We start from the raw sequence: 27702 nt of genomic DNA on the forward strand, positions 1-27702 counted from the left end.
TGCGGCATTTGCACATCCAAGCTTTTTAAACTAATGTGCATAATGGGATACTGCTGTCTTTTAAATGATCTAAATAGTTCTACTAAGGTAGAACTAAGTAAAGCAGAGAAATGTCAACTTCCACTGTAGACAAAAACTAAAAACAATGCAACAAAGATACACATCTACATTTATTTTTCAATAGAATATAGTGCAAGAAGCATGCGGTGTCACATTGCCTTAGTCAAAATAGTGAAATGTGCAATGTAAGTTGGGTTCACACTAGTGTTTGACATTTTTATAGAAAGCAGACATCACAACATCTATTGACCCTGACACAACACGGCATCACACCAGTCTTGCATCACAAAGAACAAATAAAATTGACACAAATCAAGTTTTCTTCACTGGTGAAATGATAAAGGCAATTGCCTAAAGCAGCATCGAGTATTAAAAAACATAAGGGACAAAAAAACAATGTTGCAGCATAGACAATAGAGCTACAATAGCAAGCTTTTCTGGGGGAATGTCTTACATTTGCACCATCGACAATGTTGTGATCTAAAAGGGGGGGAAAAAAATTATATAAAAGTGGATCTCAGGACTTGGCAGTACATGAAACTAGTCATGGTCACTGGTAAAATGGCGTGAGTGGTTCTTTAGTTGTTTTTAGCATAATCCCTGAAAGAAGATTCAATGTTTACTTACACTCTTTATGTATTTTACACACACACACACCAATACAGAATAACCATTGGGTTTTTTAGGCTTATTGCTTTTTATAATATATTGAACTACACAAGCTTGGCAAGATATTCCAAAGTGGTCTGCAGTCCTGTTGTACACCACTGCAAAGTACAACCCAAGTAACACGCTCAAAGTGGTTACTATCTAAACCTGCATACAACCACTTAAACCACACCTTTAAGATGACGTATGAGCAAACTCATTTTCTGATTCAGGCTATGAGATGCTAAAAGGATTTTATTTGGGGGGGGGGGATGCCCTTGGTAGTGCTCATGAAATGTTCATGAGGTGGCAGGGGCAGAGTATAAACTAAAGAATTGAGAGGAAGTATCTGAATTCACAAGTACAGTACAGTATTGAGGTAAAAGCCATTTACTTCCCTAGCTTTCTTCCTTTTACGCAATACTGCATATCAACCAATCAGTATGGCAGTGATCGTACTTGGTGCTTTTATGTTTGTCCTCATGATACTGATAGTGTCTTTTCTTACATCTTTATAATGATGAGCCTTCAGTATTCTCTTCTCCACCATCCTTCTGCGCATTATCCCCCCCTCCATGCAAATCGCGAGCTTTGCCATTGTATTGTCCCCTTTCCTCTTCTTCCCGCTTCTCCCCATCTGGGCCCTCTGTCTCAATGTGGAGGCTCTCCATCTCTGCAGTCGTCACAGCCATTTCCAGTTTAGCCTCCGGATCTTCCTGTTTTCTTGTGATGCACAGGAAGTTACCCAGGGCGATCACAATGGCTGACAATGTGACCTCGCAGCCCGCCAACAAGAAGACGTACATGTACTGATGAGTGGCATCCAAGAGGCGACCTGGCGGAGAGGACATTAGCCACTATCATTTAGGTAAAATACACCCATGACTTACAACATACTTGCGTCCCATTTGTTTTCATTGTGTGGTTGAAATGCTTACTTTCTATATTAAATGTTTTTACACTTACGCTTTGACATTCACAAAACGTTAGCCACTCAAGATTTGGTTTTCCCACCATATTTCTTCACCTCCGTCCTTCCCATTTTAGCATGATAAGCAAGCAGCCTTTCATAACCCTGACTCCATTGTATCAAGAATGTTCTAAATCCTATGAAAAATTATGGACCATTGTGCATTTCACATCTTCTTATGAGTACCTTACCCACTCAAGTGACGCATTCAGATTTGAGTGTTCTTACCTGCTCCAGGAGGGCCCACTAATACAGCTATGGCTTCCATCAGCAGCACAAGGCCAATGGCACTGGAAAACTTGTCTGTCCCCACAATAGCCATTAGAACCTCAAACTGTAAGGCTCCCACCATGCCATATGACATGCCAAAGAAGATGCAGAAGACCACCAGACCTCCATAGGTGTTTGCCTGAATTCCAAGACAAGAAGGACGCTTTCAAAGATGACTGCTGTGCATTAAATATAGTTCAATAGCCTTTATCCTTACCCGTGATCCAATGAGATCAGTGACGCCGTTGAAGAGCATAGCAAAACTGAACAGGTAGACGCACCTTGGCCGTACCCACTTAAGGCCTGCAATGATTCCACACAGAGGACGGGCAAACATATCTACGAATCCCAAAATTGTGAGCAGCAGGGCTGAAGTAGTGTCCTCGTAGCCGAGTCCTTTAGCATAGTTGACCACGAACACAGGTGGCACAAACAAGCCCAGCACCATAATCGAGGCCGCAACAGTATAGATGACAAATCCTCTGTCCTTAAACACACTGAAGTCTAGCAGTTTCTTTTTTGGCTTGGACTTTTTCTCCTCTGTAGCTGTAAGATGACCATCCTCAAACTCTTGAGGTTTCTTTGGCGGCAAGAGGGGCCTCATTAGGGCACCACAGGCGCAGCAGTTGAGCAGAATTCCCCCCAGTATGAGGAAACCACCTCTCCAGCCGTACTGGTACTGAAGAATTTGTCCCAGGGGGGAGAGACAACACAGTGCCACAGGGCTGCCCGCAGCTGCCAGGCCGTTGGCCAAAGGTCGCTTCTCACTGAAGTACCGATTGAGCATTATCAGCGATGGCTGGAAATTCAATGCCAGGCCCAGACCTGGAGAGATAAGAGGGCAGCGTTACAGAAATAACTGAGAACCATGTGACTCCCACGTGATAGGCCAATACAAAGAAAAAATTACATCAGATAGAGATTTCTCATTTAAGCATTTGATTATTTGTTGGTGATGCGAATCATAATCGATTGCACTACTACTCCCATACCTCGGTTGCAACCCTACACACTGAGTGAGGCATTAGAGTGAGTTAACGCAAGGTAGCCAAGTTAGCCCATTATGTTGCATCTGCTGGACAGACTGCCTTCATGTTGACATGAACTCATTTTTCGCAACAAGAATAAGTAAGCTGCAGGTTCTTTATTTTCTTTCATGTGGCTACTGTATGTTGAAAGTGAAGCGGTTTAGTTGAGCCTCAGGCCTGAAAAATCCTGGCCCCTGTATTGTGATTCAAGCAACACTAATCTTTACTCTAGTACCTCTAGTACAAAACTAGGTTTGAGTTAGTGGGAAATGATACAGAAAGTTAAGCAGTGGGAAACATCCATCCATCCAATTTCATTACCGCTTATCCTCACTAGGGTCGGAGGCTGCTGGAGCCTATCCCAGCTATCCTCGGGCGAGAGGCGGGGTACACCCTGAACCGGTCGCCAGCCAATCCCAGGGCACATAGAAACAAACAACCATTCGCACTCACATTCACACCTACGGGCAATTTTTTTTTTCTACCACGCATGTTTTTGGGATGTGGGAGGAAACTGAAAACCCACCCAGGCGCGGGGAGAACATGCAAACTCCACACAGGCCGGGACGGGATTTGAAGTGCGAAACAGACACCAACAATAACAGTAACACACAGTGGCGCACGCCACAAATGAGCAATCCACCAAAATGGCAGAAATACATTCTTTTGCCCATCATTTCAAAGCAGCTGGGACACCCAACTAACCACAAAATAAATGTTTTCATTAAATAGAGTGCATTGATTATCTGTGAAATCCTACCTAATTCTAGGTCAAACAATATATATTTATATAAAATGATGAACAAATGTGTATGTCTAGCACTCAATGTAAGACTTATGCCACAGCTGCCTAAATTACCCAAATCATTCTTATATCTCTGTAATGATGTAGTAGCTCTTTAAATGACGTTATATATTTTATGATTATTTACATGGGCCCCCCCCCCCCCTTTTAACAAAATGTTTTAAGACAACTACAATTCACCAATTTCTCCACTAGGTGGCGCAACTACACTCTGTTTGATTCTACTTGCAAATTAGAATGCCAGAAAACGTGCAGTACAATTACATTGTGGTCCATCTACAACTATGCATCTTTAGTTTATAAATTGTTTGTTCGGATTTTGTTTTCTGAGCCGCTTTGAGTATTCAGTCAATTCGACACCATATTCATTCAGTGAGTTCGGGGGGCTAAACGTTACAAGTTGTATGTATGCACCCCACAGCCCAACAGTAAACATATTTGTAAAGTAATACATATTTATGTTTAGCAACAGTAATTATTATTAGCTGCTGGGGGAAGATGCTGATCCAATGTGGCAGGCCAAAACGTATTGTGAGGGTCTGCTGGGAACGTCTGGCAGAATCCCCTGTCAGAAGGAGTTTCAACTCCCACCTCCGACAGAACTTTGCTCATGTTTCGGGGGAGGCGGGGGACATGGAGTCCGAGTGGACCATGTTCCGCGCCTCCATTGCTGAGGCGGCCGACCAGAGCTGTGGCCTGTCGTGGCGGCAATCCCCGAACCCGTTGGTGGACACCAACAGTGAGGGATGCCGTCAAGCTGAAGAAGGAGTCCTATCGGGCTTTTTTGGCCGGTGGGACTTCTGAGGCAGCTGATGGGTACCGGCTGGCCAAGCAGAATGCAGCTTTGGTGGTCGCTGAAGCAAAAACTCTAGTATAGGAGGAGTTCGGTGAGGCCATGGAGAAAGACTTACGGACGGCTTAGAGGAAGTTCTGGTCCACTATCCGGCGTCTCAGGAGAGGAAAGCATTGCACCACCAACACTGTGTATAGTGGGGATGGGGCGCTGCTGACCTCGACTCGGGAGGTTGTGAGTCGGTGGGGAGAATACTTCGAAGACCTCCTCAATTCCACCGACACGCCTTCCCATGAGGAAGCAGAGTGTGGGTTCTCTGAGGCGGGCTCTCCTATCTCTGGGTTTGAGGTCACTGAGGTTGGTTAAAAAGCTTCATGCTTCTCCTGAATCTCAGATTCAGGAGAAGCATGTGAGTTCGCCCAACCAGTCTACATGTGTTTTGTGGACTTGGCGAAGGCGTTCGACCGTGTCCCTCGCGGAGTCCTGTGGAGGGTGCTGCAGGAGTATGGGGTACCGAACCCTCTGATACGGGCTGTACGACCGGAGTCAGAGTTTGGTCCGCATATCCAGCAGTAAATCGGACTCGTTCCCGGTGAGGGTTGGACTCCGCCAAGGCTGCCCCTTGTCACCGATTCTGTTCATAACTTTCATGGACAGAATTTCTAGGCGCAGCCGAGGCGTAGAGGGGGTCCGGTTTGGTGGCCTCAGTATTGCATCTCTGTTTTTTGAAGATTATGTGGTTCTGTTGGCTTCACCAAGCCGTGATCTCCAACTCTCACTGGACCGGTTCGCAGCCGAGTGTGAAGCGGCTGGGATGAGAATCAGCACCTCCAAATCTGAGACCATTGTCCTCAGTCGGATAAGGGTGGCGTGCCCTCTCCAGGTCGGGGATGAGATCCTGCCCCAAGTGGAGGAGTTCAAGTATCTTGGGGTCTTGTTCACAAGTGAGGGAAGAATGGAACGGGAGATCGACAGGCGGATCGGTGGAGCGTCTGCAGTGATGCGGACTTTGTATAGGTCCGTTGTGGTAAAGAAGGAGCTAAGCCGAAAGGCGAAGCTCTCAATTTACCGGTCGATCTACGTTCCTACCGTCACCTATGGCCACGAGCTGTGGGTCGTGACCGAAAGAACAAGATCCCGGATACAAGCGGCCGAAATGATTTTCCTCCGCAGGGTGTCCGGGCTCTCCTTCGGAGATAGGGTGAGAAGCTCGGTCATCCGGGAGGATCTCAGAGTAGAGTCGCTGCTCCTCCACATTGAGAGGAGCCAGATGAGGTGGCTGGGGCATCTGATTCGGATGCCTCCCGGACGCCTCCCTGGTGAGGTGTTCCGGGCACGTCCCACCGGGAGGAGACCCCGGGGACGACCCAGGACCAGCTGGAGAGACTACGTCCTTCGGCTGGCCTGGGAATGCCTCGGGATCCCCCCGGAAGAGCTGGATGAAGTGGCTGGGGAGAGGGAAGCGTGGGCGTCCCTGCTAAAGCTACTGCCCCCGCGACCCGACCTCGGATAAGCGGTAGAAAATGGATGGATGGATTATTATTAGCTGTTTGATAGCAGATGATTCATCCAGGTCTAATCTTGGTTGTCATTATGTTGCGTGGTCTAGGGGCCTAGTGGGTGTTTCCTGGAACTTTACCTGTAATAACACCAATGCAAAAGTAAATGTGCATGATGCTGGTTGCAAAGGAAGCCAGAACCATTCCCATCGAAGCGAACAGTCCTCCTACCATCATCACCGGTCGACAGCCAAACCTGTTCACCAACACACTACACAGAGGACCTAGGGGTACACACAGTGAGGACACGATTATTATTGCACTATTATATTTCTGTGTAGCTCCGTGACACAAGTGCCTACCTGTGCCATAGAGCATGGCAAGCAATATGGATGATATCCAGGCAGTGTCACTGTAACCAACACCAAACTCTCTTATTAACTCCTTGAAGAAGACACTGACAGCCTTGGGAAAGGCGTAGGAGAACCCAGTGATCACAAAACAGCCGACCAACACCGCCCAGCCCCAGCCGCCATCTGGTGCCTTCACACCAGTAGGTCCATCGTCCACCACTGCTCCCCCCATGCCGTTCTTAGGTTGATGTGCTTGTTCTCAGAATCTGCAAAAAACACATTATTCCCTTCAACCACCATGTGTGTCCAGAAATGTTTTCTTTGTCCCAGTTAGAATGAGTTTTTCACATTTACAGTGGATCGATTTCAAGTCATTGTGTATATACTTGGAGGTTAGAGGCATTGGGGTATGTGGGGAAGTGTAAGAGAACACTAAATGAAGCGAATATGGGAACACGGCGTCCTCTGTGGGTGATAAACTGTTGACAGCTTGTCAAGCCTACTAAAGCTTTCGCCTTAGCCACTAGATTCTCATCACTATACACTATATTTTTATTTTGTTTCGGGTATGATTCAGACAGATGTGAGGCCATAAGCATTTGTCAGCTTACGCTTATTTGTAATTTTTGTAAGCATATCATTCCATTGCCAATGGCTCTCCAACTTACATTAGAGCAGCTTTGTCCAATAGCTGCCTGTCAAGAAGTTTTCAGTCCCTAAATGCAGTTTAGCACCAGTTTTAAAGCTTTATGGCTGTAAGTTTAAAGCTTAAAGAATACGTTGAACATTTTAATGGCGATTGATGATGAATGCCGAAGATTTATGATGTGTAGTAAGTAACTTACTCACTTTGTAACGACTGTCACACAAATGTAAACTCAAGTTAAATACTTCCATCGATCCATTCTTTGTAAAGCTTATCCTCACTAAGGCAAGTTACATACTTTGAATGATAAAACGTAAACACAATAAAACATTCTTCATGACCGTAACTTGAATAACAAGTGATAATGTGTATGGTGATACTGGAGTCTTCTCATATTGTTGTGCAAAAAAAAAACGCCAAAGAGAGAAACAAACAAACAAAAAGCAGGCAATTAATACTTCAATGCTAACTGAACAGAAGTCTTGTGAGGTAAGCTGAGTTCTCACGTGACGTCACAGCAGATGGCGATTCGAAATCCGAAGCGTTGAGTGACTTTTAGACGTGTATTTTTGTCTATTACCTGCCATCTGGTTAATATTCCCTCTCCAAGTTAAGCTCCACCATGACCTATTCAGTCTTACTGTCAATCTTGTGAAATGTGTGACAGGATATTTCGTCATTGTATTGTGAAACTTGTTTGCGCAATTACTTAATAGTGAGACCAACTAAAACGTGAAAGCTGCAAGCTCATTTGGGCAACTCTGCTGGTGACGTGGATGACCATATAGCGGGACTAAAGTAAAACAAGTAAGAGAAAAAGTTGGTTTCATTAGCGCCCATGCAATTAGTACCCCATCTTAAAGAAGATTTAGCTTTTTTTTGTTTTCCTTTTTATTGTTCAGTAGCATGTTGATTGTGAGACCCTTTTTTGCTTGCGTTAAATACTGTGCCAAATTTAAGGTCAAAGATGCTGCCTTCCTACCAGAGGCACGGCGTCAGTGACCCCAGCCTGGCTCCACCGTTCTGTCCAGAGCCAAAGAAATATCAGCACCATTACTAATTTAAGACCCTCCGGGCCGCCGCAATCCGCTGGACACACACCCGTGCGCGCACATACAGCAGCTGTCAAATGGAACATTTCTCATCTCTAACAGTCAGATGAAAGGTCTCAAGATATCAACATGCTTTGTGTATGTGTGCGATGCAGATACAGAGTAACCTTCTAAAGTGTCTATGCAACTAGCTACCTATCTATATATCTATCCATCTGTATCATAGGTGTCAAACTCAAGGCCCCAGGGCCAGAGCCAGTGTGCCTACTTTATTTTTCTTGTTAAATGGGATTGTTCTTTCCATTTTGCCAGGAAATCTGTACTGAATTTCCCATTTTTCCTCACCATTAACAGATATTACAAGCATTTCTTCCACTAAATCCCTTTTTAACATCCATCCATCCATCCATTGTCTTCCGCTTATCCGAGGTCGGGTCGCGGGGGCAGCAGCCTCAGCAGGGAAGCCCAGACTTCCCTCTCCCCAGCCACTTCCTCTAGCTCTTCCGAGGGGATCCCGAGGCGTTCCCAGACAAGCCGAGAGACGTAGGCTCGGCTTGGCTCCTTCTTTACCACAACGGAACGATACAAAGTCCGCATCACTGCAGACGCTGCACCGATCCGCCTGTCGATCTCCCGTTCCATTCTTCCCTCACTCGTGAACAACAACTGCAAAAAGCAGAGATGCAATTCTGAGGCCACCAAACCGGACCCCCTCTACGCCTCGGCTGCGCCTAGAAATTCTGTCCATAAAAGTTATAAACAGAATCGGTGACAAAGGGCAGCCTAGGCGGAGTCCAACCCTCACCAGAAACGAGTCAGACTTACTGTGTGCGGACCAAACTCTGACTCCGGTCGTACAGGGACCGAACAGCCCGTATCAGGTGGTTCGGTACCCCATACTCCCGAAGCACCCTCCACAGGACTCTACAAGGGACACGGTCGAATGCCTTCTCCAAGTCCACAAATCACATGTACACTGGTTGGGCGAACACCCATGCATCCTCGAGGACCCTGCCGAGGGTGAAGAGCTGGTCCACTGTTCCACGGCCAGGACGAAAACCACACTGCTCCTCCTGAATCTGAGATTCAACTTCCCAACGGACCCTCCTCTCCAGCACCCCTGAATAGACCTTACCAGGGAGGCTGAGGAGTGTGATCCCCCTGGAGTTGGAACACACCCTTTGGTCCCCCTTCTTCAAAAGGGGCACCACCACCCCAGTCTCCCAATCCAGAGGCACTGTCCCCGATGTCCATGCGATGTTTCAGAGGTGTGTCAACCAGGACAGCCCCACAACATCCAGAGCCTTTAGGAACTCCGGGCGAATCTCATACACCCCCGGGGCCTTGCCACCAAGGAGCTTTTTAACCACCTCGGTGACCTCAACCCCAGAGATAGGAGAGCCCGCCTCAGAGAACCCAGACTCTGCTTCCTCAAGGGAAGGTGTGTCAGTGGAATTGAGGAGGCCTTCAAAGTATTCTCCCCACCGATTCACAACGTCCCGAGTCGAGGTCAGCAGCGCCCCATCCCCACTATACACAGTGTTGATAGTGCACTGCTTCCCCCTCCTGAGACGCCGGATGGTGGACCAGAATTTTCTCGAAGCTGCCCGGAAGTCGTTCTCCATGGCCTCAACAAACTCCTCCCACGGCCGGGTTTTTGCCTCAGCGACCACCAAAGCCGCATTCCGCTTGGCCAGCCGGTACCTATCAGCTGCCTCAGGAGTCCCACAGGCCAAAAAGGCCCGATAGGACTCCTTCCTCAGCTTGACGGCATCCCTCACCGCTGGTGTCCACCAAGGGGTTCGGGGATTGCCACCACGACAGGCATCGACTACCTTACGGCCACAGCTCCGGTCGGCCGGCTCTGCAATAGAGGCGCGGAAGATGGTCTACTCGGACTCGATGTCCCCCGCCTCCCCCGGAACGTGAGTAAAGTTCTGCCGGAAGTGGGAGTTGAAACTCCTTCTGACAGGGGATTCTGCCAGATGTTCTCAGCAGACCCTCACAATACGTTTGGGCCTGCCACGTCGGACTGGCACCTTTCCCCACCATCGGAGCCAACTCACCACCAGGTGGTGATCACTTGACAGCTCCGCCCCTCTCTTCATCCGAGTGTCCAAGACATGCAACCGCCCGCCTTCGAGCCCCACCTCCAGGCCTGGCTCCAGAGGGGGGCCCCGGTGACCCGTGTCCGGGCAAGGGAAAACTAGATCCATATATTTTGTTCTTCGTAAGGGTTTTTGGAGCCATGCTTTGTCTGGTCCCTCAGCTAGGACCTGTTTGCCATGGGTGACCCTACCAGGGGTGTAAAGCTCCAGACAACTTAGCTCCTCGGATCATTGGGACACACAAACCCCTCCACCACGATAAAGTGATGGCTCAAGGAGAGGCCTTTTTAACATAGATTGTAAAAGAATAGCTGTATGCCATAATCATATATTTGAGTGACACAATTTTCTGTGACTTCTGATTTCAAATTTAATTTGTTTTGAACAATTAAACACTTGGATTATTTTGTTTATTATGAAATGATCTTGTTATTTGGAAAGAACCAAATGTTTTTACATTTACATTGTATTTAGCATTATTTCAAGCTGTCCCTGGTCCATTCTAAAGTGACATGACTCAATCAGACATATGTATGGTTTTTCTCAGTTTGTAAGTGATAGGCTACCATAACTATGTTTGCCAGACCTGATCGATCGATCCATCTACCCATGTACTCAACCATTAACCATCTAACCATCCATTTATGAATCTTTCATCGTAAATATTGTAGTGACTAAAGACATTCAGAGGGTGCTAATTGGGTCTCTAGGCAACACTTGCCCTGTCAATAGCAACCCGAGCTACGCCACTGATAAAGTACCGGGCTCGATCGGGGCTCCTCCGTTTTATCATGCGTTCATGAAAATAAACATCAAAATGTTTTTTGTTTTTGTTTTTGATGAATGGCTGGAGCTGTATCCAATTCGTCCGTGTTTACAATAGTAGTAACTATTTTGGGAAACCGGCTGCGTCTTACGTGTGTCGGGGAGTGTGACGTCACACGGATGCTGCCGGGCCAAGCCGGTTGGCGGACGTGAGGACCGCGGCGTCTCTCTTCAAAGGATCTTTTCAACTCTAAATCCTTGGGTAGTGCAGATTTCACGATTGTTGTGGTATTCTCACGTTATACAGAGCGCCTGACGGCTTTTTAAATATGACAATATATTCTTATGTTGACACATTGTGGACTACAAATCTAATGTAATTATGACCATCAGCAGTAGGCTACGCGACTAGAATCCGTTGTGACAAATATATGATATTCTACACACACGTTTGCCTTCCTTTCCCAAATTTTATCACCCCGTTCTTTTATAAAAAAAAAAAAAAAAAAAAAAAAAAAAAACACACGTGTTGCTTCTACCGTAAATAATAGCACTGTTGCTGTCGGCAAATGAAATAAACCATGTATAGTAAAATAACAGTCGGGTGATAAAGCACAAAGAATCACACAGTACCTGCGGGGAGATGCTGTCGACCGCAGAGCCGCTTCAGACCATGTGAACTTGCTGTCGTCACTGGTTTTATAAACGGCGGTGCGCTGATGGGACAAACCCAGTGGGACGCACGTGTCACAGTTACGTCACTCGAAAAGGTCCCCACGCATATTTCCATTGATACCGTGATCGCCATGCATTTTACAGATTCTCATTGTTCCTCAGTTTTTACGTATCATTACTCGTTCCCAACGACCCTGAACAAATATAGGCAGGATGGATGTATATTGTGTTTATGTATAAAAAGAAATTTTATTTATGTATAATTCAATATACTTTTGACGCAGCTTTCAACGTGGTTTATCGTCTAATTTGTTCTTAGGTAATTAAAACAAATCGATCTAGGAACCAGTTATTACTGTGTCTGTGTCGCTGGGGAAGAAATTAACAGACTCTCGGTTGCCATGGAAACCTTGAACCCACCTCAAGGGAACGGAAGTATTGTCGTTAGCAATTATGGTTGGAAAACAAGGACGTTCAGTTGAGACTTCACATAAAGAGTACAGTAATTTTGAAATCAATTCAAAGCCAGAATTGATTTGGACAATAAACTAAAAGGTTTAGAGCAAAAATAAAGATAGCTAATAAGACAAATCATTGTGTGGTAGAATCTAGGAACCATTTATCGTTATGTCTTTGTAACCAGGGAAGAATTGACATACGTGCGTTTACCATGGAAACCACTTGACACCCCCCTCGCAAAGGTAGCTAGCAAGCTAGTCTGTAATAAATGTCCACTTTCGTCGTGTCGTCGACCACGCGTTGAGTAGTTCTTTGTAAATTTGTGTCATTGACATGTAAGATAGATTCTCTGTAAACAGCGGGGACTTTTACGCTCAACAGGTTAGGACAGTTTTATCGACACCCACCGAGGACACAGTGGCAGCTATATGGTGGGCTAACGCAATACTTGATTTTTATTTCCCTGTTAGTTTAGTTTTCGTAACGTAAACATACATATTAATTGTGATAGATGATTGATTGAAATAAAAGGAAGTCGACTTCACATAAGCGTATCTATAGTGAGTGCTAAACATTTACTTGATTTTTTTTTTATTTGAAATGCAATGCACAAAAACACAAAGAAATATAGTTTTGAGAATACTAACAATATCTGAACTCCTCTCAGCTTTGCTTATCTCTGTCTCGTAAAAGGAGTACAGTAATAATGTTAATTGGCTTCCAGTCAGTAAGATATTCAGTAGCAACTTGGATTTAATATTATCACATGCACATGACACAACAACTAACTTCTCTCATTCCAATTCAAGTAGAGGACAGTGGTATTGGACAGCCTGACCACCTGAATTGTTTACTAGCGAGAGAAAGCACCAGCTAACAACATGAACACTGACCTACGATAAAATGCAGCAAACATGAGTGGAGGAGAGGTGTGAGAGACTGGCTGAAGCAAACCATTTTTCAGGCAATGGGTGGGAGCTGTATTTTTATATTACATTTCAACCAAGTGCTGTATATATTTTACACTTTTCTACGTCGTTTAAAAAGGCAGTACAGTTTCCAAAAATCTTGGATCGCTCAAATGTTAGGGGTGCTGAAATTCATTATAGAGTTGCTTCAGCACCCCAAAAAATGGGCCAGCAGCGCCAATGTTTGTCTGGTATATCAGAGCATATTGTACAGTGTACACATATTGGACAGTGTACACCAATTTTCAATCCACACTCGATTTTAGTTTTGAAATCAAAGACAGCATTGAAAAACAATGTAAAGCACTCCAACAAAAACAGTGCATTCTGACTGTCAAAGCAGCTCAATACAATTTGTTGTGCTGTGTGTCCATCCGTCCATCCATTTTCTGAGCCGCTTCTCCTTACTAGGGTCGCGGGCGTGCTAGAGCCTATCCCAACTATCATCGGGCAGGAGGCGGCTACAGCCTTAACTGGTTGCCAGCTAATTGCAGGGCATGTGCTGTGTGTATTTTTGATTATTTTATTTATACCGCCGAATGTATACAAGCACATCTGATGTATTTTTAATTGGTAAAATGTGACTTATAACACCCACTGTTGTGTTTTGGACTGTGTGTTCCAGTTCCAGAATGCAGGCAGGTGGAGACCCCCTGGACAGTGGACTGGGAGACCTGGAGGCCCTGGTGGCCAATAAAGAGAGGGAGTGGAAGGAGCTTCATGCGAGAAGGATTCATGTGTTGGAGGATTCTCTTAAAAAGGCCAAGGAGGAGTGTTCTTCTCTCAGGTATACTCTTCAATCTCATATTGAAATCACAGCGATTACCTTCTTTCCTTCAATGTTAATAGCCTTTTTTAGAATTCATTTATAAAAATGGAAATGCTGTAGAAGGTCTGATTTGTCAAAGTCCTCAACAAAAAAAAGTATGATGGGATGACTGATAAGAGTGATTAAGAGAGAATATTCCTTAAGTCAGTGGAGAGCACACATTTGCCAAGGCCAATCATTCCTAATTAGAATCAGCACCAAATTGTACACCTTCATAGATTCATAGACACAGACCTCCAGTATGCATCTAAGTTTTGTCATCAAGCATTATATACTGAAAACAAGCAATAATAATACAAATTTATATAGCACTTTTCCAAACTTGCAGGGTTACAGGAAGTTTTGTGGAAGTCTTTGATGTCGTTGTAATTCTAATTGGGCGTGGTAATAGAAGTCTTTGTCACATTTATAGAAACCTTAACCTCTTAACCTCTGAAATGTTGTGGACCTAAGATACCATTCTTTCTTTCATTAGGCTTATCATTAGATTATCAAAACAACCTCCACATTGCTGTCAAAAATGTCTTTAGCAATGTCTTTTTTTGATTGGTTGCTGTTTTGAGATTTTTTTGTAATTCAATTGACAAAAGTTTTCATCCATATGAAATGGCTGTTTGCATTATATAAAAAGATTACTATCATGTAAAAAGTAAAACGTCTCAATGGCTTACAATACAGTTATACAGTAGTTTGAACATTTGAACTCTTAACGTGTTAAGTCATGTTACAAAGGAGCGTATTTCCCCACCCAGCTGCTACTGTATTGAATCATACACACAGAATTGCTTTTATTTGCAATGGTTTTGAAATATGTCTCCAAGATATCTGCCTCCAGCTCCATACAATGGAAGTTTGTGGATTATCAAAAATAACCAGGACATTGGATGTGGAAAGACATACAGTGGGTACGGAAGGTTTTCAGACCCCTTAAATTTTTCACTCTTTGTTATATTGCAGCCATTTTTTAAAAATCCATCCATCCATCCATTTTCTGAGCCGCTTCTCCTCACTAGGGTCGCAGGCGTGCAGGAGCCTATCCCAGCTGTCATCGGGCAGGAGGCGGGGTACACCCTGAACTGGTTGCCAGCCAATCGCAGGGCACATAGAAACAAACAACCATTCGCACTCACAGTCATGCCTACGGGCAATTTAGAGTCTCCAATTCATGCATGTTTTTGGGATGTGGGAGGAAACCGGAGTGCCCGGAGAAAACCCACGCAGGCATGTCGGGGATTGAACCCGGGTCCTCAGAACTGTGAGGCTGACGCTCTAACCAGTCGTCCACCGTGCCGCCGCTGTTTTTAGCAGATGGCTAAAATATAAAAAAGAGTGACAAATTTAAGGGGTGTGAATACTTTCCGTACCCACTGTATCACTGTTAAAAATGTCCTTTTTCAATGCTACAAAGACTACAAATTTAATTGCAGCCACCTCCATTGTTTGTTCAACTAACGATACCGCGATATAATTTTTGTACGATTACAGAAAAACACTTCTTTAGAGTGGGACAAACGAATAACTTATTTCTTTGTTTACTTTTATTAACACTGAGATCAGTTTGTAGTTTGGACTTTTTCAGCAGTCCTCACACAGCCAAGTGAGACCGCTCCACAAACCCTTTTTTTGTTATTTTGTCGTACACCATGCAATCTAGCTGTGGTGAGTGGCTAGCACATAAGCCTCACAGGTCTGAGGGGTTCGAATCCTGGCTCCTGTGTGGAGTTTGCTTGTCCTCCCCTTCCTTGCGTGGGTTTTCTCCGGGTACAGCGGCTTCCTCCGAAATGCTCCAAATGTGCTTCTTAGGTTAATTGAAGACTAAATTGGGGTGAATTTGAGTGTGAATGGTTGTTGGTGGTTTACCGCACTTCTCGCCCGGAGTCAGCTGGGATAGGCTCCAGCTCCCTCATGACCCTTGTGAGGTTAAGCGGTATATAGAAAAAAGAATGGATGGACTCCATGAAATCTATTGAGTTTCTCACACGATGCTGTATGTAGGATAACCTTATCAATTGTTTATTGGTACTGTGTTTCCTGAGACATCAGTACAAGAAGCTGAAAGAGGACTTCCAGTACAATCTGTCCATCCTGGATGAACGAGAGAAAGAGCTGCAGCGATATGATGTCATCACTTCCAGGGCTGTGAATGCAGAGCAGAACAGGTAGAACAATAACTCCTTTGGTCCATGTTTATCACAGCTACATTTTGCGTGAGATTCCTTTAACAATATTATAATAAAATCAACATCTAAAGCTGCATCAGAAATCTAGCTTTTATAATATTAAGTTTTTCTTGGCTGAGGTGGATTAAACAATATCTTTCAAATACCTTAATTGTGTGTTTTAGCGGTTAACCACTTCCTGTAGTATATCATTAAGGGCAATTACCTCTGCAATAACTCGCTTTTGAAAGGAAATTGTTTCACAGATGAGGTGGTAGTTTATTAATGTTGTCATACCACAAGATTAAAGACTAACCATTGGTCTTTAACTAATGTACCAGGATACAGATTGTTATATTGCAATATGGAAACATTTAGATACAAGAAGGAAACTGTGATAGGGGTTTAAAGGAAGAGATATAAAACCTAGGTAACAGTTTTATTTTTCCACTGCAGTTCTTCTATAGTGTTTGGATAACACATTTCTTAGTTTGGGAAATGTACTCCAAAATAAAACAATCTAAAAGTTGAACAATGTTGGAATTCAGCCAAAATTTCATTTCAAAGCATATGGCTCAAAAGTCAAAGAGAACATGGAGTTCAAAACATCATCATGTGTGATGATACTAACACAGAAGGGTACCACTGATGGCAAAGCAGATACATATGATTGATGATGATCATGGAATTAGAAATTTAACTTGTTTTGGTGTAACAAAGGGTCTGGTTGCTCAGTAAAATGTTTTACCAAGCAGATGTTAACATGATGGCTAATAGCATGTAAATGACGATAGAAGCGCTTCGCTGTTGCGTCTTCAATACAAATTCGTTGTCTTCAAAGGCTTAGTGTTTTTCCTCTATTTCAGTTTTATTTTACTCTTGTTAATTTCTATATTTATCCTGGAACTCATTCCTTGACTGTACATAATTTTCTACTGGAAAAGTTATTTTGAAATGTTAACAACTTGGAAGCCACCCGGCATCACAGAAAGGGATAGTGTTTGACTTTCAGGGTCATTGTTCATTTTGATGATTTTCATATTGTGGCGATGAAATACGGCAGTGTGTGTTGTGGATTATATTACAGTATATACTAGCAAAGGAACAGTGAGGACAGAATGGTCCTAGCAGACAGTTCTTAACTACAACCCCAATTCCAATGAAGTTGGGACGTTGTGTTAAACATAAATAAAAACAGAATACAATGATTTGCAAATCATGTTCAACCTATATTTAATTGAATATACTACAAAGACAATATGTTTAATGTTCAAACTGATAAACTTTATTGCTTTTAGCAAATAATCATTCATTTAGAATTTTATGGCTGCAACACGTTCCACAACAGCTGGGACAGGTGGCAAAAAAGACTGAGAAAGTTGAGGAATGCTCATCAAACACCTGTTTGGAACATCCCACAGGTGAACAGGCTAATTGGGAACAGGTGGGTGGCATGATTGGGTATAAAAGGAGCTTCCCTTAATTGCTCAGTCCTTCACAAGCAAAGATGGGGCGAGGTTCATCTCTTTGTGAACAAGTGCGTGAGAAAATAGGCGAACCGTTTAAGGACAATGTTCCTCAACGTACAATTGCAAGGAATTTAGGGATTTCATCATTTACTATGCAACGCAAAAGCCATTTATCAACAACACCCAGAAACGCCGGCAGCTTCTCTGGGCCCGAGCTCATCTAAGATGGACTGATGCAAAGTGGAGAAGTGTTCTGTGGTCCGACGAGTCCACATTTCAAATTGTTTTTGGAAATTGTGGACGACGTGTCCTCCGGGCCAAAGAGGAAAAGAACCATCTGGACTGTTATGGACGCAAAGTTCAAAAGCCAGCATCTGGGATGGTATGGAGCTGTGTTAGTGCCAATGGCATGGGTAACTTACACACCTGTGAAGGCACCATTAATGCTGAAAGGTACCTACAGGTTTTGGAGAAACCTATGCTGCCACCTAAGCAACGTTTCTTTCATGGACGCCCCTGCTTATTTCACCAAAACAATGCCAAACCACATTCTCCCACGCGTTAACAACAGCGTGCCTTCGTAGTACCAGACTGGCCTTCCTGCAGTCCAGACTTGTCTCCCATCCAAAATGTGTGGCGCATTACGAAGCAGTAAAATATGACAACGGAGACCCCGGACTGTTGAACAGCTGAAGCTGTACATCAAGCAAGAATGGGGAAATAATTCCACCTACAAAAGCTTCAACAATTAGTTTCCTCAGTTCCCAAACGTTTATTGAATGTTGTTAAAAGAAAAGGTAATGTAACACAGTGGTAAACATGACCCAGTCCCAGCTTTTTTGGAACGTGTTGCAGCCAGAAAATTCTAAGTTAATGATTATTTGCTAAAAACAATAAAGTTTATCAGTTTGAACATTAAATATATTGTCTTTGTAGTGTATTTAATTAAATATAGGTTGACATGATTTGCAAATCATTGTATTCTGTTTTTATTTATGTTTAACACAACGTCCCAACTTTATTGGAATTGGAGTTGTAATTCAGAAAAACCGTTGTCATTTACAGACAGGAGGAGCTGAGCCGCCTCCGTATCCAGGTTGCTGTGCTTGAAGAGAAGCAAGCCAAAGATGCCGAGGCAAGACAGGAGGAACAACGTATCAGCGAGAACAAAGCTGCTCAACAAAGGCTGCAACTGGACGAGCTCAGACAGTGAGTCTGGAGGAGGAAAAACATTTAAAGACATCCTTGTGAAATAATTGAATAAAGATTCTAATTCTGATAGCAGCATTCAGCAATATGTCACATTACATAATAACACATTTTTAGATTTGAACATTTGCCTATACAGGGTGTTTCAAAAGTCACTAATGGTTTTGTATTGTTCATTGAAAATTTAATTGAAACAAAGTGGATGAAATTCACAGTTAAAACCTACATTAACTGAGAATATTTGTGGTTTGATTTCGAATGTTCATCCATAAGTCAGTGGTACACCTCAAAGTGTGCACCACCTTTTTCGTAGCAATCAAGCCACCGTTTCACGCATGCCTGACCAACATCTGACAACATTTTGGGAGTCACTGAAGCACATTCATTTCTCATGTGTTCTTCAAGTGTTGTGAGATCCTAAGGCCTTGTTCATTAGTCTTTGGGCTTGATGTAACCTCAGAATGAAAAAAAATAACATGGTGTGAGATCAGGTGAATTGTTCCCATTCCACGGGAACAATCTGCTGATCCGGGAACTGCTCATCCAGGAACATACGAACCTCACACAAATAATGTGCCATCTTGTTGGAAAGTGACTTGCTGCATGTTAGCTACAGCTGACAGTTTGGGGGCACAGAGTACGATGTAGGCCTCAGGATCAGGATCAGGCCTCAGGATCTGCCAACGCATGAGAAATGCATGTGCTTCAGTGACTCCTGAAATGTTGTCAGATGTTGGTCAGGCATGTGTGAAAATGGTGGTTTGATTGCTACAAAAAAGCTCGAGAGCATCCAAATGCTCTTGATCTTGCATGGAGCCCCAGATCGAGGGAGATCTTGCATGGAGCCCCAGATCGAGGGAGATTATCAGGGGTCTTGTATGTCTTCCATTTTCTAATAATTGCTCCCACGCTTGATTTCTTCACACCAAGCTGCTTACCTATTGCAGATTCAGTCTTCCCAGCTTGGTCCATGTCAACAATTTTGTTTCTGGTGTCCATTGACAGCTCTTTGGTCTTGGCCAAAGTGGAGTTTGGAGTGTGCCGTGTGACTGTTTGAAGTTGTGGACAGGTGTCTTTTATACTGATGAGTTCAAACAGGTGCCATTAATACAGGTAACGAGTGGAGGACAGAGGAGCCTCTTAAAGAAGAAGTTACAGGTCTGTCAGAGCCAGAAATCTTGCTTGTTTGTAGGTGACCAAATACTTATTTTCCACCATAATTTCCTAATACATTCTTTAAAAATCAGACAATGTGATTTTCTGGATTATTATTTTTTTTTTTTCATTTTGTCTCTCATAGGTGAGGCATACCGATGTTGAAAATTACAGGCCTCTCTCATCTTTTTAAGTGGGAGAACTTGCACAATTGGTGGCTGACTAAATACTTTTTTGCCCCACTGTATAAACAAACAACCATTCACACCTATGGGCAATTTAGAGTCTTCAATTAACCTACCATGCATGTTTTTGGGATGTGGGAGGAACCCCACGCAGGCACAGGGAGAACATCCTATCTCCACACGGGGAGGCCGGATTTGAACCAGAGTCCTCAGCACTGTGAGCCAGAGGTGCTAACCAATCGGTCACCGTGTCGCCTGGCCGTGTTATATCTGTTTAAAAAAAGGTGTTTTATACACCAACAGCAACTGTTGGACTACTTATATCTCATCATCACTTTAATATTATGATTTACTTTCTCAGGCACACTGTCTCCTGTATGTGATTGAGTAAACATAATCAAATCATTCATCAAATCATACAATTTTTATTTCCAGCACCTCTGTATGTGTGTGTTTTTGTGTGGCTGGATGAAAGCTCTATGACAGGTACAATTCAAAAGCAAATGGAAGCGAACGAGCGTATGAAGTTGGAGGTGCAGCACAGGGTACATGAGATGGAAGTAGAGTTCATGCGCCAGAAACAGGTAAAAACACAATTAGAGTTTCATTTAACTACTTTACAGCTTTTTTTCATTTATGCTCTTCAAATGTATTTGAATCTGGATGTCTTAATTTGCTGTACCATAATATTAGTCTTTTCAGTGGCGTGGTTACATTATCTTGACCTCTACAAGTAAAACTCGAATCATACAATGTGACCAACAATGTGGACACAACTCTTCCTCATGTTACAGCCACAATGTACAAGACTGAAATAACTGCCCAACCTTCAGAAATAATCAATTGGCTGCTTTATGTATACTATATGTTTAAGTGCATAGATGTGTGTGTTGCAGTGTATCGCTCAGACTTGATCCCAGTTGTGAGTATTGTCGGGTCTCGTACGCTCATGTTCGCGTTTATGAGTCAAAGGATTCTGGTGTTAACCTGACACTCATCAAAATATGATTTACAATCATTCTCACCATATTAACTGTAGCCAATAAAAATAAATTGTAAAAAGTAGTATGAATAATGAATATGATGATAATAATAATAATAACTCGATTTTAAAACTTCCAAAACTAACCCACTTTATTGAATTACCGTAATTTCTCATGTATAATGCGCAATTTTTTACCCCCCAAAACTGTCAAAAGTCAATAGTGCGCATTATACATAGGTGTAGGAGAACTGAAACTTTCACATTTTATAAATGTATGCCGCCATCTAGAGGTTATGAAAAAGCTGTACACTTTCATTCCACTATGCCACCGCTCCCTAGAGGTTATGAAAAAGGTGTACACTTTCATTCTATTATGCCACCTAGAGGTTATGAAAAAGGTGTAGCCTACACTTTCATTCCAATATGACAGGGGTACATCTGACTGCATATATGTACAATTGTGGTCATAAGTTTACATACCCAGGCACAATTTGTGAAATCTTTTTTTTGTTGTTGTTTTTTTAAATACGACTGATGACTGAACAACAACCATTGTTAATTTCTTTATGGTTATGTTTTGTTTAATGATAATGCTTTTCTGAAATGATTGACAGTTTAATTTGAATCCCATTAAAATAAAATTAAATGTGTTTCGCCTGGTCGTTGATGTTTTCTTAAAATAATTGTACACATCTTACAAATTCTGCCTGGATAATCAGACATTGGAGCACAACTGTGTGTCTTCTCATTTGCTAAATAAAAGTATGGCTGGGACTTTCAAAAAAAGAGCAAGTAAATAAAAAGTAAGTATTATGTGATCAAATATAGTGCTTAACTTCAGAATAATTATTTGAAAAAACTAACAAAATACAGATAATACTTCGTTTTGATCATATGGGTAGAATCAAAACCATGCATTGTAAAAATGCATTATACATAGGTAGAATGGTTTTCCAGAATTTTGAGGTCAACTTTGGTGGTGCGCATTATACATCGGTGCACATTATAAACAAGAAATTACGATATTATCTAACCACGTGATATGAGAATTTCCGTAGTCAATTTAAATGAAATTTTATTGAATTCAGATCGCTCTCTCTCACTCACTCTCACCCTCTTTCTCAGGAGTTGACAGCAACTTGGGACAAAGAGGGCAGACAACAAGAACATGAGTTCAATTTAAAACTTGATGAAATGCATGCATTGCTGCTGTCCAGTGATCTCAAGGTCTAGAAAGGTTGAACATATCTTGACAAAGAATGTTGTCACCACCCTTTGTTGACATGTTTGTGTATTTCTACTTTTTCAGATTAAGCTGCTGTCTAAAGAGTGTGAAGTCCAGAGCCAGGCTCGAATGCAAGCAACACAGGCACTCAAAGCATCTGAGGAGCTTTGTAAGCAATTACAAACCCAGCTACAGCGTAAGGCTGATTTAAAAAATGAAGCCACTGCTGTCAAGGAGGTCAGGTATTGCACTTTGTTGCATGTTTTTTTAATGGGCCTTTTGATATGAACAATTAATGCATAATTTATTACCGCATGGGCAATAAAAACATTGTCATAAATACCATTTCCTTGGAAACTTGGTTTAAGAGGTGATACAGTGTCAAGCTAGGGAAGTACAGTACTACAAATGTAGGAAGACACTACATACTTTTTGAAATTTGTAGTTAAATTGCTAATTTGTATGAAATACAAATATTGGCAAAAAAATATCACAAGTTATTTTTACCCCAGCATTTGGTTGATCTTGTGGCCCAACTTCCCCCTAATAAGATCACCACTGAGTCTTCGACATACATCTTGTTTTCACTGTCATGTCTCAGGATAAAGGAACTTGAGGACAAGTTGAAATGGATGGAGAACAAACTGAAAAAGCAGAAAGATGACCACATTAAGAAGTGAGTCAACACGAGCTGAGACACTAGTTCATTTGTCCCAACGAGGAAGGAAAAGGTCTTTGCTAAAATATTTTTAAATATTCCACTTTTACGAAAATGATAACATTCAGTGTTGTTAGACTCTCATGTCACCAATAGTGGTCTTAAAAGACGTATGACCCTAATGTCACTCCCATTACAGACTGTTGAAATATTTGTATGTTTAAAATGATGTATGTCCATGCCTGTCAAGACATGATGACATGGCCCAGGTTCTGAAAGAGAAGGACGATCAGCTGGAGTCTCAGTGTCAGGCCCACAAAGAGCAGTTAAAGAGAGCAGAAAAACACAACATCAAACTGCAGGATGAGATGGAGATCCAGTCTGCAAAAGCTCACTTAGCACAAAAAGACATGGAGATGGTCTTGGAGGAGAAAGATGATACAGTAAAGAGGTGAGACACATGTATATTTGTGTTGCTATATTAGGAGCTACTATTCAGTGTTTTTTTTTTTTATCTTCAAAAGAAATGAATTTTATATTGAAAAAAAATGGAGAAAGCAAGGTTACAGAGCTGTGGGAAAGTATTGGTCCCCTTCTCAAATTCTTATATTGTTTGCATAGTTTCCCCACTTTAATGTTTAAGATCATCAAACAAATGTAAATATCAGAGACTATTCAAAGTTTCCTCGCCGTGTGAAAAAGGAGTAATGGCCCCCTAACCTAATAACTGGCTGGGCCATCCTCAACAGCAACAACTGAAATCAAACATTTTCTTTAACTGGCAATGAGTCTTTCACATATCTGTGGAGATATTTTGGTTCACTCTTCCTTGCAGAATTGTTTGAATTCAGCAAAAACAGACTTTTCAAGCATGAACGGCCTTTTTAAGGTCATGCCATTACAATTGTATTCAAGTCTGGACTTTGACTATGCGACTCCAAAACCTTCATTTTGTTTTTCTAAGCCATTCAGAAATTGACTTGCTGGTGTGTTTTAGATCGCTATCCTGCTACAGAACCAAGTGCGCTTCAGCTTGGGGACATTAACTGATGGCTGAACATTCACCTTTTGGAGCAGAATTCATGTTTCCATGAATCACAGCAAATTGGCCAGAAGGAGAAAAGCAGCCCAAGACCATCACGCTTCCACCACCATGTTTGGCTGTTGGTGTGATGTTTTTTTCTTCCTGAAATGCTGTGCTACATTTACACCAGATGTAACAAGACACACACCTTCCAAAATGCTCAACTTTCATCTTGTCAGTCCATATAATATTTTCTCAAAGGTCTTGGGAATCATTCATTTGTTTTTGCAAAAGTAAGACGAGCCTTTATGTTCTTTTTGGTCAGCAGTGGTTTTCACCTTGGAACGCTGCCATGGATGCCATTTTTGCCCAGTCTCTTCCTTATTTTTGTGTCATGAACACTGACCTTAACTGAGGCAAGGGAGGTCTGCAGTTGTTTAGAAGTTGTCCTGAGATCTTTTTGTGGCCTCTTGGATGAGCCATTGCTGTTCTCTTGGGGTAATAATTGTAGGCCAGCCACCACTGTTCCATGTTTTCTTCATGTGGGGATAATGGCTCTCTCTATGGTTTGCTGAAATCTTAAAGCATTGAAATGGCTTTTGTAATCCTTTCCAGACTGAAAGATGTCAATTACTTTATTTGTCGACAGTTCTGAAATTTCTTTGGATTGTGTCATTTTTTTGCAGCTTTTTTAGATCTTTTGTCTGACTTGATCTTGGGACAGATTATGTTTAAGTGATTTTTTTGATTAAACAGGTCTGGAGGTAATCTGTCTTGGGTTTGATCAGTGAAAATTAACCAAACATTGGGATTAGCCACAATTAATTCATGATTTAACAATGGGGTTAATTACTTTTTCACCCAGGGCCAGGTTATTGATTTTTTCCCCCCTTAATAAATGTAATCACCATTTAAAAACAGCATTTTAAGTTCTCTTGGGTTATGTCTGTCTGATATTGAAATTTGTTTGATGATCTTAAACATTAAAGTAGGGAAACTGCAAAAATATAAGAATTTGAGAAGGGGGGCCAACACTTTTTCACGTCACTGTCGTTGTTTGGTTATTTAATATTCTAGTTGAAAAACAACTATCATGATCATATATTTTGTTGAACCTCTAAGTTAATTGATAACACCTGATTGAAGATAACCCAAATTTAGTAGTATTGTACAATACATGTAAAATAAGTACGCTGATATGTTCTAGTGGGGAGCTGTCTGCAGCTCACCTCGGCTCTCGCTCATACAGCCTGCGTGCCCTTTATTGGCTAGGTGTTACACTTAGCGCTAATATAGCAACCTAAATTTGAAGTGCAACGAAATGTCAAACCAACATAGATTGTAGCAGTTCCTTGTTTCACACCTGCAGCATGTAGCTCACAGCCAACAATAAGCTCGTTTGATTTTATTATTATTTTTAAAATTATTATTATTGATCCCGACCATGTCAGTGAAAGATTTTAGTCAATTCACATCCAGTTTTGATTACAAAATTAAAGCAGTGTTGCACAAAGACAGGAAGCAGACTTTCCCCCAAAGGATTTGGATCATCAAAAGTTGAATGAGACAGAGATCAACATTATAGCTTTTATTTCCAAGTATTTACACTTGGCACTTGGATCCGATACAACACTTACAAAAATAGCATTATTTGTCACTGAAACATCACAATTTTAGGTCAGCAAAACAATTGGAACTTGAACTGCAATCGATTATAAAGCGAGAGATATTTTGTTGCGCATCCTTTCCTTGCAATAACTTTTTTTTCTTTTTGCTTGCAATAACTGCATCAAGCCTGTACCACTGACATCACCAAACTTGCATTCGTCTTTTGTTATGCTTTTCGAGGCTTCACCACAGCCTCTTTCAGTTTTTGCTTGTTTTGGGAGTTTACTCCTCTGGGTCTCCTCATGAGCAGCTAAAATCCATGTGCTCTAGGGTTTAAGTCTGAAAATTGACTTGGTCAGTCTAAAACCTTCCATTTCTTGCTCCAGATGGATTCGTTTGTTGGTTAGTCAGTGTGTTTTGAGTAATTATCTTGCTTCCTCATGAAGGGTCTTCCAATCAGTTTGATTTAAACTTTTCTCTAAATTGGCAAAATGTTTCTGTAGACTTCTGAGTTTTTTTTTTTTTTTTTTGCTACTCCCATAATGTGTTACATCATCAATGAAGATTTAGGAACCAAGAGTGCTGATGAGCTTTTCTGTTTGGGATCATGAGCAGAGTTCTTTCTTTTCCGATGTTTTAGCATTTCCATCACTAGGATAAAGTTTAATCTTTGTCTAATCAAGCCAAAAAACTTTGAAAATTTTCTGGTTCATCTCTACCTTTTTAGCCTATTCCAGCCTGGCCTTTCTATTCTTCTTACTTATGAGTGATTTTCATCTTCTGGTGTAGCCTCTGTACTTTTTGTTTTTCCACCCTGATAGCTCTCTGGTTGCCTGGCAACAAATCACACCTGACAGTCACACGCTCAAATACTTTTGGTGATTTGAATAACGGGTGCATTCAAACAAACGGGTGCTCTCTTCAAAGTTGTATATTGGATCTAGATTTAAATGCATAAAAATAAAAGCGGAATATTGATAACTTGTCATGTTCATTTATCAATGTCCGATTCAAATGTTTTTAGTCACAGCAAGATAAAGGAAATTGCCTCACTCTTCCAATAATTTTGGAGAGACGTGTATAGTGCTGCACAAAGGTAAACACTGAAATACTGTGTGTAATTTTATGTGCATGTATTCCAAAGGCTTCGTACCGAAATGACTAGAGGCCAGACTGTCTTGGAGAGACACATGAGTCAGGCTTCTAATGAGATGGTCGCCAAGAACACAGAGTTCATCACCTTACAGAACAGTAATGACAAACTCCGGGCTGAGTTGGAGAGGAGAAGGGAGGAGATTAACAGGTGAGAGGATGCTCTACATGAGTGCACCCCAACAGATTTTGCAAGAAAACCTGTTCTATGCCATAGCCTACTCTACAGTCATACAAAATACTCCATGTCAGTGTGCACACAGAAAAATTTTGTTTGTCCAACAAATGTATTTGTAATCGTAAAATGTGGCAAAAATGTGTACACAACAATTAGTCTAGCAAAGCTAAATTTTACACTAAAGAAATTGTAATTCACTAGAATTTAACCACAGGGGAGTTTTAACAATAATCTGAAAATTGTTCTTATATGTTCCCAGAGAATTGGATCTAAAACTTACTTTTCAAAGGGGTTGTTCTGCATAGTATAGTTTTTACCTATGAACTGTGTTGTTGTCATATTTAAATGACCATTTGTGTATTGTCAGGTATAAACAGGATGTGAGTACCGGTTTGAAGAGAGAGGTGGCATTAGAACAGGCACGAGTCCAGTTGGAGTTGGAGTGGCAGAGGCGCTGTGATGCCATCAAGGCAAAACACTACCTGGATAATGAGCAGCTTATACAAGATTTGACACTGGCCAGAGATCAGGTCAGTCATAAAAGTCCCCTTAAAATCTATTTTCTTCTTATGTGTCAATCAGTGGTATTTTCAAGTGCAAACCAGATGAGAGGTTATGTTTTGATCACATCACACAATAAGCCATAGTGTGCTTGTGAATATCAGCTGAAATGTTGGAAAACTATTTACAGGAAAAAAAAAACTTTTTCAGTTTCACGTGTGCACATTAACACATTCACAGCCATTGACGGCTTTAGAAGTCAAATA

At 42.0% G+C, this 27702-nt stretch overlaps 2 protein-coding genes across 14 annotated transcripts in view; one reads left to right on the forward strand and one right to left on the reverse strand.

Moving 5' to 3' along the window:
* Window positions 1-166: 166 nt before the first annotated feature.
* slc16a3b (solute carrier family 16 member 3b) lies at window positions 167-11708 on the reverse strand. 4 transcript variants are annotated; one of them, XM_061664056.1, is made up of 7 exons: window positions 11631-11689; window positions 11150-11254; window positions 6436-6692; window positions 6214-6357; window positions 2166-2773; window positions 1907-2087; window positions 167-1543 (listed from the first exon to the last, which is right to left on the reverse strand). In XM_061664056.1, the coding sequence occupies exons 3-7, from the start codon at window positions 6656-6658 to the stop codon at window positions 1221-1223; spliced, it is 1479 nt and encodes a 492-aa protein (XP_061520040.1). In that variant the 5' UTR covers window positions 6659-6692; window positions 11150-11254; window positions 11631-11689; the 3' UTR covers window positions 167-1220. The 4 variants fall into 4 exon arrangements, with proteins under 4 accessions (XP_061520040.1, XP_061520041.1, XP_061520043.1 ...); XM_061664057.1 differs by lacking the exon at window positions 11150-11254 and having other exon boundaries at window positions 11631-11708; XM_061664059.1 differs by lacking the exons at window positions 11150-11254; window positions 11631-11689 and adding an exon at window positions 7653-7785.
* The window catches only part of ccdc57 (coiled-coil domain containing 57), a 31980-nt gene continuing 15467 nt past the window's right edge, over window positions 11190-27702 (forward strand). For 3 of the 10 annotated variants that reach the window (XM_061664050.1, XM_061664046.1, XM_061664055.1), the window contains exons 1-12: window positions 12329-12373; window positions 12513-12562; window positions 13725-13886; window positions 15965-16087; window positions 18622-18765; window positions 20581-20689; window positions 22216-22317; window positions 22400-22557; window positions 22917-22991; window positions 23224-23424; window positions 26750-26908; window positions 27303-27465. In XM_061664050.1, the coding sequence (XP_061520034.1) occupies window positions 13732-13886; window positions 15965-16087; window positions 18622-18765; window positions 20581-20689; window positions 22216-22317; window positions 22400-22557; window positions 22917-22991; window positions 23224-23424; window positions 26750-26908; window positions 27303-27465 (1389 nt within the window). In that variant the 5' untranslated portion in view covers window positions 12329-12373; window positions 12513-12562; window positions 13725-13731. Of the gene's footprint in view, window positions 11260-12328; window positions 12374-12512; window positions 12563-13724; window positions 13887-13908; window positions 14834-15964; window positions 16088-18621; window positions 18766-20075; window positions 20390-20540; window positions 20690-22215; window positions 22318-22399; window positions 22558-22916; window positions 22992-23223; window positions 23425-26749; window positions 26909-27302; window positions 27466-27702 lie in introns of those variants that run through there. The other 7 variants (XM_061664048.1, XM_061664049.1, XM_061664047.1 and 4 more) reach the window with 7 other exon arrangements.

This window comes from Phycodurus eques, chromosome 19, assembly GCF_024500275.1.
Source record: "Phycodurus eques isolate BA_2022a chromosome 19, UOR_Pequ_1.1, whole genome shotgun sequence".
In the NCBI taxonomy this organism is placed as follows: Eukaryota; Metazoa; Chordata; class Actinopteri; order Syngnathiformes; family Syngnathidae; genus Phycodurus; species Phycodurus eques.